Source organism: Saccopteryx bilineata, chromosome 4 (assembly GCF_036850765.1).
Source record: "Saccopteryx bilineata isolate mSacBil1 chromosome 4, mSacBil1_pri_phased_curated, whole genome shotgun sequence".
Lineage (NCBI taxonomy): Eukaryota > Metazoa > Chordata > Mammalia > Chiroptera > Emballonuridae > Saccopteryx > Saccopteryx bilineata.
Genome location: NC_089493.1, coordinates 203,404,514 through 203,415,908, shown reverse-complemented (window position 1 = coordinate 203,415,908; position 11,395 = coordinate 203,404,514). Strand labels below are relative to the sequence as shown.

General features: G+C 37.1%; 1 protein-coding gene across 3 annotated transcripts in view; it reads right to left on the bottom strand.

Annotated features, from left to right (window-relative positions):
- Positions 1-6,612: 6,612 nt before the first annotated feature.
- SCAMP1 (secretory carrier membrane protein 1) overlaps positions 6,613-11,395 on the bottom strand; it is a 132,167-nt gene continuing 127,384 nt past the window's right edge. For all 3 annotated transcript variants that reach the window (XM_066273627.1, XM_066273628.1, XM_066273630.1), the window contains one exon: positions 6,613-9,436. In XM_066273627.1, the coding sequence (XP_066129724.1) occupies positions 9,272-9,436 (165 nt within the window). In that variant the 3' untranslated portion in view covers positions 6,613-9,271. The remainder of the gene's footprint in view (positions 9,437-11,395) is intronic.

Genomic DNA, 11,395 nt, shown 5'->3' with positions numbered 1-11,395 from the left:
GAGGCAGGAGATGACATTAAGTGGAAAGGGACAACAGTACACTGTTCCTTTGGACTCCACATTGGCTACAAAACCTCCAACTTGGGGACAATTTAAAAAGTTAACCAATGAAGGAAGAGCCCTTGTTAATCACCAAGGGGCTCCACTGAATGCATCATCATTATTTCTAGCTATGCTTTTTATTGTAACCACACAGGTAAATGCTGATAAATATATATATTGGGCTTACATTCCTAACCCACCCTTACAAAGAGGGGTCTCTTGGACTGATGGACCAGTTCCTATCATTACTAATGATTCCTGTTTGATGCCCGGACCCTATGATTCTAGAGGGCCAATAGTTCCAAGCGAAGAAGGGATTAAAATGAATTTTTATGAAACTGGAGTCACTGGTCTTCCTATCTGTATAGGTGCCAGTAATCACTGTTTAAAATTACAATTGGAGGCATGGTTGGCTATATATGCCAGTTACTAAAACACCAAATCATAAAATATTAATGATCTTATCTACCAATGGTTTTAAAGGAAATATTTCTGATAAAATAGTAGAGGGAGGTTATGATTATCCTCCGTGCCATACTCCTGTTTTAACTCATTTGGTTGAAAGGCCGTTGTGGATTAACTGCAATGGAGAAAAGGAGCGTGTATTGCTTAATACTTCCTATGGAAGTGTCATAGATTGAAGTCCTATGGGCTCTGCACGCACAGCACATAGTGGGAAATATCTTAGGTGGCATAAAGCAAAGAATAGTATATCTACATCAGCGAGTGAAACTATTCAGTGGCACGGAGATGGTTTTTCTCCCCCCAATCCTTTCATGCTAGGATACTTTAAACATCAACATATATAGAACATAGGAGCTGCTTTGAAACCTTTAAGAACTTGGTATGGGCATATGGTTAATCATAGTGGGATTTTTAACCTTTTATTGTTAATAGAACTTTTTATATACAAGCTTGTGTTCCTTTGCCTTACGTCATGTTAGTTGGGGAAATAGTCTGGAATAATAGCAATGGAGCTATTTTTTGTCATAATTGTTCGTTGTACACATGTATTAATAACTCTTTCTCATTAAACTTTAGCAGAGACAGTATCTACCTTCTAAGAGCCAGGACTGGTTTATGGATTCCTGTACAAATGAATCGATTCTGGACAGATAGTCCTGCTACATCAGTATTGGATTTGGTAGCTAAACAATTATTAAAAAGAGGCAAAAGGCTAGTAGGATTAATAATAGCCATTGTTATGGGATTAATTGCTATCACTGCCACTGCTGCAGCAGCTGGGACAGCGTTACCACAGTCTGTGCAGACAGCTGAATTTGTAAATACCTGGCATGAAAATTCTGAAGTTATGGTCTTCTCAACGTCAAATTAGAACTGAAATACAAAATGAACTCACTGATTTGAGAGAAACTGTGATCATGCTAGGGGATCAATTATCTAGCTTAAAAAATCAAATTAAAGTGTGATTCGAATCAAAGTAGTTTTTGTATAACACCCGTAGAATATAATCAAACAGCTTTTCCATGGGAACGTGTTAAGAGACATTTGTTAAACCATGATAACATGACTAAAGAAATCATTAAATTACAAAAACTTATTCATGAAGCTTTTCAAAGAAAATTAGAAAATTTGACAGGTCAACCTATATTGAAGGGGTTAATGGATAATTTATCTCAATTAAATCCTATTGAATATATGAAAGGATTCTTGGGATTCATTGTAGGACTTTCTATAATAGTATTAATTCTATGTTTTCTTTTCTATGTAGTCTGTTGACGAATCAAAGCAAGAGAAATAAGGGATGTACGACAGAAGGCTGTGTTTTCTGTGGTGCTTCATAACATTCAGCATAAACAAAAAGGGGGAAATGTAGCGGAATAACCCATTGCATGGCCTTGGATGGGAACACAGCCAACAAGAAATGAATGTTTTGCCAAGAAAATTGTTTTGTGGCCCTGGCCGGTTGGCTCAGTGGTAGAGCGTCAGCCTGGCGTACAGAAGTCCTGGGTTCGATTCCCGGCCAGGGCACACAGGAGAAGCGCCCATCTGCTTCTCCACCCCTCCCCCTCTCCTTCCTCTCTGTCTCTCTCTTCCCCTCCTGTAGCGAGGCTCCATTGGAGCAAAGATGGCCCGGGCGCTGGGGATGGCTCCTTGGCCTCTGCCCCGGGCGCTGGAGTGGCTCTGGTCGCAACAGAGCAACGCCCCAGAGGGGCAGAGCATCGTCCCCTGGTGGGCATGCCGGGTGGATCCCAGTCGGGCGCATGCAGGAGTCTGACTCTCTTCCGTTTCCACCTTCAGAAAAAAAAAATTGTTTTGTGACTTGAAGGCGGGTCACTGAAACAGGTCTATGTGACTGAAGGCAGTTGCTGGGCTTTTCTCAGTAAAACATTCTCATAAGATTTCTGTACTTTCCAAGGTTATCCCTTAAGATAAGGACAGGAATGTTATGGGATCCATAGAAGCAATAGCAATTAATGCCTTCTGATATTATGTTGTTACTAAGCTATCTTGCAGGTGCACTCTATGTATCTTTAAGTAAAAGTTATTCTTGATGTTATGCCAATTTCTCAGTAAACAAGCTTTTTGAATCTTGTAAATAAAATTAGGACACTGCGTGAACTCGGGGCCATTTGCCTGAGCGAGCGGTGGTCCTTTGCTAGTCCTTGATGATTTCGTCTGCTGATCTCTCTGCGCCCCCGACTCACAACAACAAGGTAGTGTTGAACAAGTCCATCTACAAGGAAACCAGAATGCTCAGAAAACAATTATCTGTCAAAGACTTTTTAGGAAAGGAACACCCAATGTTGGTAGAGTGTGAATAAAGAGGCCCTTCTGTACACTGCTGTTGGAGGCATAAACTGATACAATTTTCTGGAGAGCAATTTGGCAATGCACATCCAAGTTCTTGAAAAGTGTGCTTATGCTTTGACCTAACAATCCGTCCTAAGGAAAGAAAAAAGCCTGGGTCCCCAAATTTAACAACAGTATTATTCTTTGATAAATTACTTATAATAAAAAAAAATTAGAACCTGGAGTAACAGGACTTCAAAAAATAATCTATGAGCCTGACCAGGTGGTGGCGCAGTGGATAGAGCATCGCACTGGGATGCAGAGGGCCCAGGTTTGAGACCCCGAGGTCGCCAGCTTGAGCACGGGGTCATCTGGCTTGAGCAAAGCTCACCAGCTTGGACCCAAGGTCTCTGGCTCGAGCAAGGGGTTACTCAGTCTGCTGAAGGCCCGTGGTCAAGGCACGTATGAGAAAGCAATCAATGAACAACTAAAGTGTCACAACGAAAAACTGATGATTGATGCTTCTCATCTCTCTCCGTTCCTGTCTGTCCCTATCTCTCTCTCACTCTCTCTTCCCCTGTAAAAAAATAATAATTTATGATACATGCATATAAAGGTAGCTATATAGCTATTGTTATAGAAATACATTCAGCAATATGAAAAAGTGTACCATATATTTACAACATCACATTTGAAAAAAGATTACAAACCTTTGTTCCACTAAAAATTCTCCAGTTGAAAGTAACAGGAGCAACTCAAGGTAGCTCAGGGAAAAAACAGAGTAAGAATATTACTAGGGTAATGGGATGAACATGGGTGAGCAGTTGGCCTCAGAAAGGAAATGGAAAACTATTAAGATCTTTTCTATGTCCTCCCATCCCACATTTTTCATTTTTTTGCATGTCTGATTCATCCCTCAGCTTGTTGGTGACTCATGGCAGAATATGGCCACCCCTGTGCTCCATCCTGGAGCAGTACAGTTCTGAATAAATCTACCCAGGAAAAAACTCTAAGGAGCCAAGCATGAGTTTCCCACAGCTGGATGAGATGGCTTTCAGGGTCCCCAACATCCCTAAAAACCTATTACAAGAACACAGAAATCATTTTTTAACTTTAGGTAAAAAGTCTTTCTAGAAAATTAATAAAAATATATAAACCACATATTAATAGTAATTTATGGGTATAAAATTCTAAGCAGCTTTACCTTCTTTTGCTTATAAATATTTCCTATAATTTAGACTGAAGTGTGTATTGTTATAAATTAAAAAGTTAATTTTAAAAACTATCAGGTAATTATGATTTAATGCTAAGTAAAGGAAAAATAAGATTTAAAAAATCCCAATTGTTTATATCCCTTAAGTCTATAAAATATGCATGCACAGAAAAAGAATGGAAATAATCTAACAAAATATTAGCATTAATATTCCTAGGTGACAAATTACATGTTATTTTTATTTTCCCATTTGTCATTTTCCGTATTTCTCAATTATTCAACAGGCGTATACAGCTTTCACACTAGAAAAAAAACTAAGAAATGTATATGCCCAGTAAGCTCAGTTTTTATGGATTTGATATAACACTGTAGGAACCACTGTGACCACCACAAATAAGACAGTGATTTTTAATGGTATTTTCCCCCTAGCCCCAAAACACCTGAAGAACAGTACAAATTGCCAACAGTAACAACTACTACAATCATAATTTTTCTTGAGAATCACTGATCCACCAAATATTTTAAAAGTCCTGGAGAGGCCCTGGCCAGTTGGCTCAGTGGTAGAGCGTCGGCCTGGCATGCAAGGGGTCCCGGGTTCGATTCCCGGCCAGGGCACACAGGAGAAGCGCCCATCTGCTTCTCCACCCCTCCCCTTCTCCTTCCTCTCTCTCTCTTCCCCTCCCGCAGCCGAGGCTCCACTGGAGCAAAGATGGCCCGGGCGCTGGGGATGGCTCCTTGGCCTCTGCCCCAGGCGCTAGAGTGGCTCTGGTCGCAACAGAGCGACACCCCGGAGGGGCAGAACATCGCCCCCTGGTGGGCGTGCCTGGTGGATCCCGGTCGGGCGCATGCGGGAGTCTGTCTGACTGTCTCTCCCCGTTTCCAGCTTCGGAAAAATACTAAATAAATAAATAAATAAAAAAGTCCTGGAGAATTCTGGGATAATAGCTAAGTGTTTTAAAACTAAAATTTGCATACTATTAGTTTACAAATTAGAACCTTTTAAAAGTATAGAAGATAATACTCAAGAGTAATCTCATACAAGTATTTGAAGAGACTACTACTAGAGAACAGGCCTATTTTCTGTTCCTATTTGAAAAAAGATAAAATAGGTTTTAGTGGCAAAATGGTTTTAGCTACACCACCAGCCATGCCACACCCAGAAAGTTTTGAGCTGAAAACAAATCAAGATTTAGATAAACATAAAATTTAACACTTACTGCATTGCTACTTGGTAGCTCCCCTTTCCTCTGCCATTTGAAAATATTAACAGTGCTAAAAAAAATTCTACAGGTTATAAGATTTGTCTTACCAAAACCACAGTTAAATTGTAAATACAGAACCCACAGGATGGGTAAGAACAATAGAGAAGTTTCCCTAATTTCCTAGAACCTTTAAGTCAAAGATACCCATCTAGGACAGGAGAGTGGCAATGCCCAGCTTAGAAAACTGCTATAGGCTTCTTCCTAGTTCTCTGTATACTGGGATAAAGCCAGAAGACAAGGTTTAAAAATACAAATCAATACAAAAAGCATGATGTTTTGTAAAATGTCCCCTAATTCTCTAATGAAAATACTTCAGTTTCCATATTTAACCACTGAGATACAACTTTTTAGTTTTAATAAACATGCACTTTAACAACTTTAATGTTTTAAAACATGCTACTCTAAATAAACTTAAAACTATGGTCCTTCAAAGTCTATCAAAGTATTTTTTTTTATTTTTAACCATCCTCAATTATTTCTACATGAACCACTTTTATTTCACTCCTAAAGGTCTTAATCACATGAAATCAACCAATTCCTCTAAATGTATTCCTAAATAAATGGAAGAAGATCCTGTGAAATGGTGTTTGACAGCTGTAGTAATCCTAACAGGAAGATGTGTGTAAAATTATAACAAGTTCTGTATGTTAACAGTCTAATCATACATTTTACCAATAAAGATAAAATTAAATGCTAATGTCAGTGTTTTCAGAAAAAGAGTGAATAGCAATAACTGTAAAAGCATTATGGTACTACAAATAATTTATAGAATTAATAAATTTAACATAAATTCTCTCTAAAATGCAAGCCATACATTATCTCAACATGATTTATAGGTGATATATCCAATTACAATCCAAACTCACTTTTAGATAACACCCAGAAAATTGAAAATGCTACTCTTTTAATTGAATATTCTCAAAATAAGATTCACCATGAACATGATTATATATATTTTAACATACCCTTTAAATAACCAAGTGAAAAGTCCAGCAAGTATTTTCATCAGTACATAAAACAGCAACAGCAGCGAGGTCAGGAAATGGAACACAAGCTCACTCGAATCAAGGCAATGCTAGGAGAGGCGTTCATTCCACCCCTAGGAAAATCTGAGCCACAAAAACATTTTTCCATTTTGAATCTCTAGATAGTCCATATTTTGACCTTAAAATAGTCAAAAATATTTAATATGAGTGAAGCTCATCATTTCACTACCTGCAAAGGTTTAACGCAACAGAAAACTTGTCACTTAACATTGACGAGAGTTTTTGAATAATCTTTTATATGTTTATTTTGTTTAGCACATGATAAAATTATACAGATTATTTTTTAATTCAAATGAGAAAATTTTATACATTAAACCCTCAGCGTAAATTCTACCTCTGAAGTGCTAATAACGTATTTAAAATTATACAACACACATCCACTAAACAGCATTTTATTTTAGGACATTCTGTGTTAATACAATAAATATACAAAACTTCCAAACCACCGAAAACATGCAACATTAGAGGGACAGATGGAGGGTGTTTATATATAGAACCATGACAGTCACCATGATGGCAGCGCAGTATTACCACTGACAAAATATACAAACATCCCCAGATAAATAATCCAAGTCCCAAATTACACATCACTGAGCAATGATTTTCCAGTGTTCGAACTTGAGTTTTGTATAAAACAGCCACAACTTAACACTGCAAAGTGAAAAATGACATGGGTCCTTACACTGTGAAGACCATTTCATGATTCCAGTACTGGGTAATGCTAATATGAAATATAAAACACTTTTTTATTTTTGCTGAGTGAAAACGAGACTATTTACTAATTATTGTTAAGAGAATAGAAAATATAAGAGTTTAAAACTCCTACCTCTTATCAAACTGTAAGCATTGCCATCATTTTAATTCATATTTATGCTTTTAAAAAACAATTCTCTCATAAGCTTGTTTTAACCCAAATAACTGAATTTATAACAACATTTTCCCCATCCACACAAAAAAGGTACTGTTGGTTTTTGCTATTTAACAATGGGGGTTTCTACAGAATAGATAAAAAGCATTCTTGTTCTTAAAGGAAAGTATCTCAGTATTTTTCAAGTGTCAATGATAATCTTTCATTTTTGCTTTAAACAAGAATGGACTTGAAATATAATCATGGACATAGTGTTCTTGTTGTATTTTGTGGTTAATGTTTTGAATGTCTGTAAAATCCACACTCAATAAAGCACACAGATGAAACAGATTACCAATAAGATTACAGATTGTGAAAAACTTGGACTGGCTTATTTGGTTGACACAGTAGGTTGAGATTATATCACTGATCAGAAATATTCATATAAGATTTAAATTCAAACTCTGAACCCTATTTTCATCACAATAAAAGAAATATCGATATATTCCAAGTATATTACTTCAATAAAGTCCCAAATACAACAAATGTAAACAACACTTGGCTCTGCATCACCTTGTAGCACTATCATGCAAAGCTTCTTTCATAAATAGTGAGAATTCACCATCCAGCCCCAGCGTGAAACTCATCTTAACTCCAGATTTGGGGAGAAGAATGAAAGTGATTTAACCATCTGTGCCTTTTTTTTGAAGGGATGTGCAGTCTCAAATAATATATTCCAATAAATGAGCCTACTTAAAACCAAGTTGAATAAATCAGTACCTATTACTCTGTAATCTTAAATTAGCTAATGACTCCCAAACACAGCCTCACGGTGTTACAAATATCTCAAGTCTTTTAATCAGCACTGAAGTTGATTCAGACCTCAACCCAAGCATGTAAGAGTGAATTCCTGTGCTGCGCAGTAACAATTTTAAAGTGATTATATTCGTAATTAATGGATTCAACTGTATATTTTCTTGCTTGGTACAAGTTAAATGTTTTATTTTTTCTACTATTAAAATTTTTAATATATTCAGTCTGTCTCAAAAATTGAAAGACAGATGTATTAAGGATTCAAGTATATGTGAAATACAAGGGACTTTTTTATCTTTAGTGCCACTAGAGATAAGACACTTATAAAAATCCCTTAAATACTATACGTTCTTTATGGACAAGGAGTTAGGGTAGACTTTAATAACTCTGTTAAAAATTACACACACTCACCCAAAAAGAGCTGCCTAACACAACCTCAGTTCAATTAGAAAGGGTAAGCACAAGAATATACCCAAGTTTCCATAAGTAATATTTTACTATGATATGAATACTGAAAATTTAAAAAAAAAGTATTATCATCACTACATTCTATTCCATCAGTTTTCTAGTTTTTCTTTTGGATAATGCACTGCATATTATATTCACATTGCACCCCAATAAACTTTTATTTAAAAGAAACTATTACAACAGAAAATCATTTCTATGATCCTACAAACAATTCCCCATTCTAACAACCATAAGCAGTGCTAATATTAATTCTTTTAAGAAACATGGTGCCCATGCAAGATCAAAGATTCATATCAAAATATCAACTACTCTAAAAAAAGAAAATAAAAAGATAAAATTTACATTATCTACTACAAAATGCACATAGGCTCCTCACTGGTGACTGAAACCACTAAAAAGCAAGCCAATTAAAAATCCCTAAGTCTCTGAAGCATCCATTTACTGCTCCAATGTGTAATCCTTAAGTCTAAGATTATTGAAAGAATGATTGCAGCTAGTATTAAATGAAATTTTAATCATAAGTACCATATTAATTTCAGTGTCTCATCACTGAAATAAATGTGCTGAACATTCATCCCCCCCAAAATATGGAGAATATTTAGCATGTAACATTTTTTTTCTGCAAGGGGCTCTAAAATCTTAAGAAACTAGTAGGTAAATAATAAGATGACATTTTTCTGGTTCTTGCCCATGCACAAGTGAATAGGAGATATACATGCTGTGTGTACTGTGTGTGTATATGTTTTGAACATAAAAATATTTATAGAATACAGTAACTGGAGAAAAAGGTACAGTAAAACATAACAGTGTATTGTTTGGAGTCCCTCTAGATTTGGTTACCCTTGAAAGCATTCTGAGCTGCACTAGTGGCTGCAGTGGAGGCTGCATTGGCAGCTGCAGTCTGAACAGTTTTGTTGGACATCACGCCTGTTGCAAACTCCTGTTGGGCCTTCTCAAAACTAGCACCTGTTGTGCGATACAGTCCATGCACCTACAGAGGCACAAAAAGCAGAAGGTAAGTGATCTACACATTCGTTTTCAATAGTTCCTCAATGAGTCTCAACATTACTCAGATAAAAGGAGCAGGAGTAGATACTACGCCTGATGCCTAAGATCAATAACATCAGCTACCACATTGGCACATAATATCGTATTTAAACATTTTCTTAATAGGTTTTTCTTTTTAATCCCCAAGGCAGAAGAGATAATTATGCCTATCCCAAACAAATATAAAAAACTTAGTCAAATGAAAAAAGTTTTTTTCTGCTGTACCTAATTACCATACTATAGCATTATAAGAAAATGGTTTAACAAAACAGAAGACATTCTGACTTTAATACATTAATTTACTACCCTAGACAAATCAAAGGAAATAATGCCTTATCTATTTCTATATTGGCTACATATACACCATTGACCATGTTATAACCACATGATATCATTTCATCATTTAATGTACCAAGCATTATTTATGTTCCCAAAGATACCTCTGCTACTCTATTCTGTATACCATTTAACTTTTTGTGTATGGTCAAGATTTAAAGAATTTATAAAGAAACACTTCTGTGAACTCTTTGCCCATACTGATCCATCGCTCAAATCTTGGGATTTATTTTCATGAGTATGGGTTGAAAAACACTCTATTAACATATGTTTTAAGATGTATAAACTATGAAGCACATCAATACATATAGCATCAGCCACTCAATTTAAGACTAATTTGATAAATTAAATAATAAAAGCAAATTAGAATATTTATTACATGCCTACAAACTTGCGGGGAGAGAGTGAGACAGAAAAGTGAACTTGTAATTACAGTGCACTGTGATTAGGTCTAAATTAGACGCTTGACAAAAGCAGTTCTAGAAGATGGGGGCAGTGCACTAAAGTCAGTTCTTTCACCAAACTTTGATAGGAACTGGTAATTATGGAGTAAATGTCAAGTGAAAAAAAGCAGAACGAGTAAAAGACATTCAAGTCAAGTTTGAATATGGGAAGTCGTCACAGAAAGAGAATAGAAAGGATAGACTGGTTTAGGGATAAAGATGCTGGGTGAGGTTTTAAACATTCGTACATTCTGAAGACCTACCTCCTCTAGCCTGCCACAGCAGGCAGGCGAAGATTTCATTGGGAGCTCAAGAGAGGAATGGGCTAGAGACATGGTCTCGGAAACCATTGGCACATAAATGGTAGCTGCAACTTGGACATAAATGAAACTGTCCATGTAAAATACAAAGTTGGAGGCTCCTGTGAGCTCCTCACCAATTCTTGCAGTAATCCTGCCAGGCTGAGTACAGCACTCCGTGGAGGTAGCTGACCCCTCCAAGCTGCCCGAGCTGCTTAAACTTGATTAACCAGAAGCTCTTTCCCTATACTGAGTACTACCACTTACTCCATTATGGTGCAATGATATAGAATTATTTTCTGAGAAAGATTTTATTTCTCCTTCACTTTTTTTTTTTTTTGTATTTTTCTGAAGCTGGAAACAGGGAGGCAGTCAGACAGACTCCCGCATGCGCCCAACCGGGATCCACCTGGCATGCCCACTAGGGCGATGCTCTGCCGCAATCAGAGCCATTCTAGCGCCTGAGGCAGAGGCCACAAAGCCATCCCCAGCACCCAGGCCATCTTTGCTCCAATGGAGCCTCGGCTGAGGGAGGGGAAGAGAGAGAAAGAGAGGAAGGAGAGGGGGAGGGGTGGAGAAGCAGATGGGTGCCTCTCCTATGTGCCCTGGCCAATAATCGAACCCGGGACTGCTGCATGACTGGCCGAAGCTCTACCACTGAGCCAACCGGCCAGGGCCGATACAGAATTATTTTCAACACTGCTGATTTTCATTCACAATGAAAGATTAGATATTTACTTCTGCTACCTATCTTTCAACAACCAGAATGATCTGGAAAAGGAGATGCAGAAAATGAATCCAAACAAGACTGATATAAGCACGATA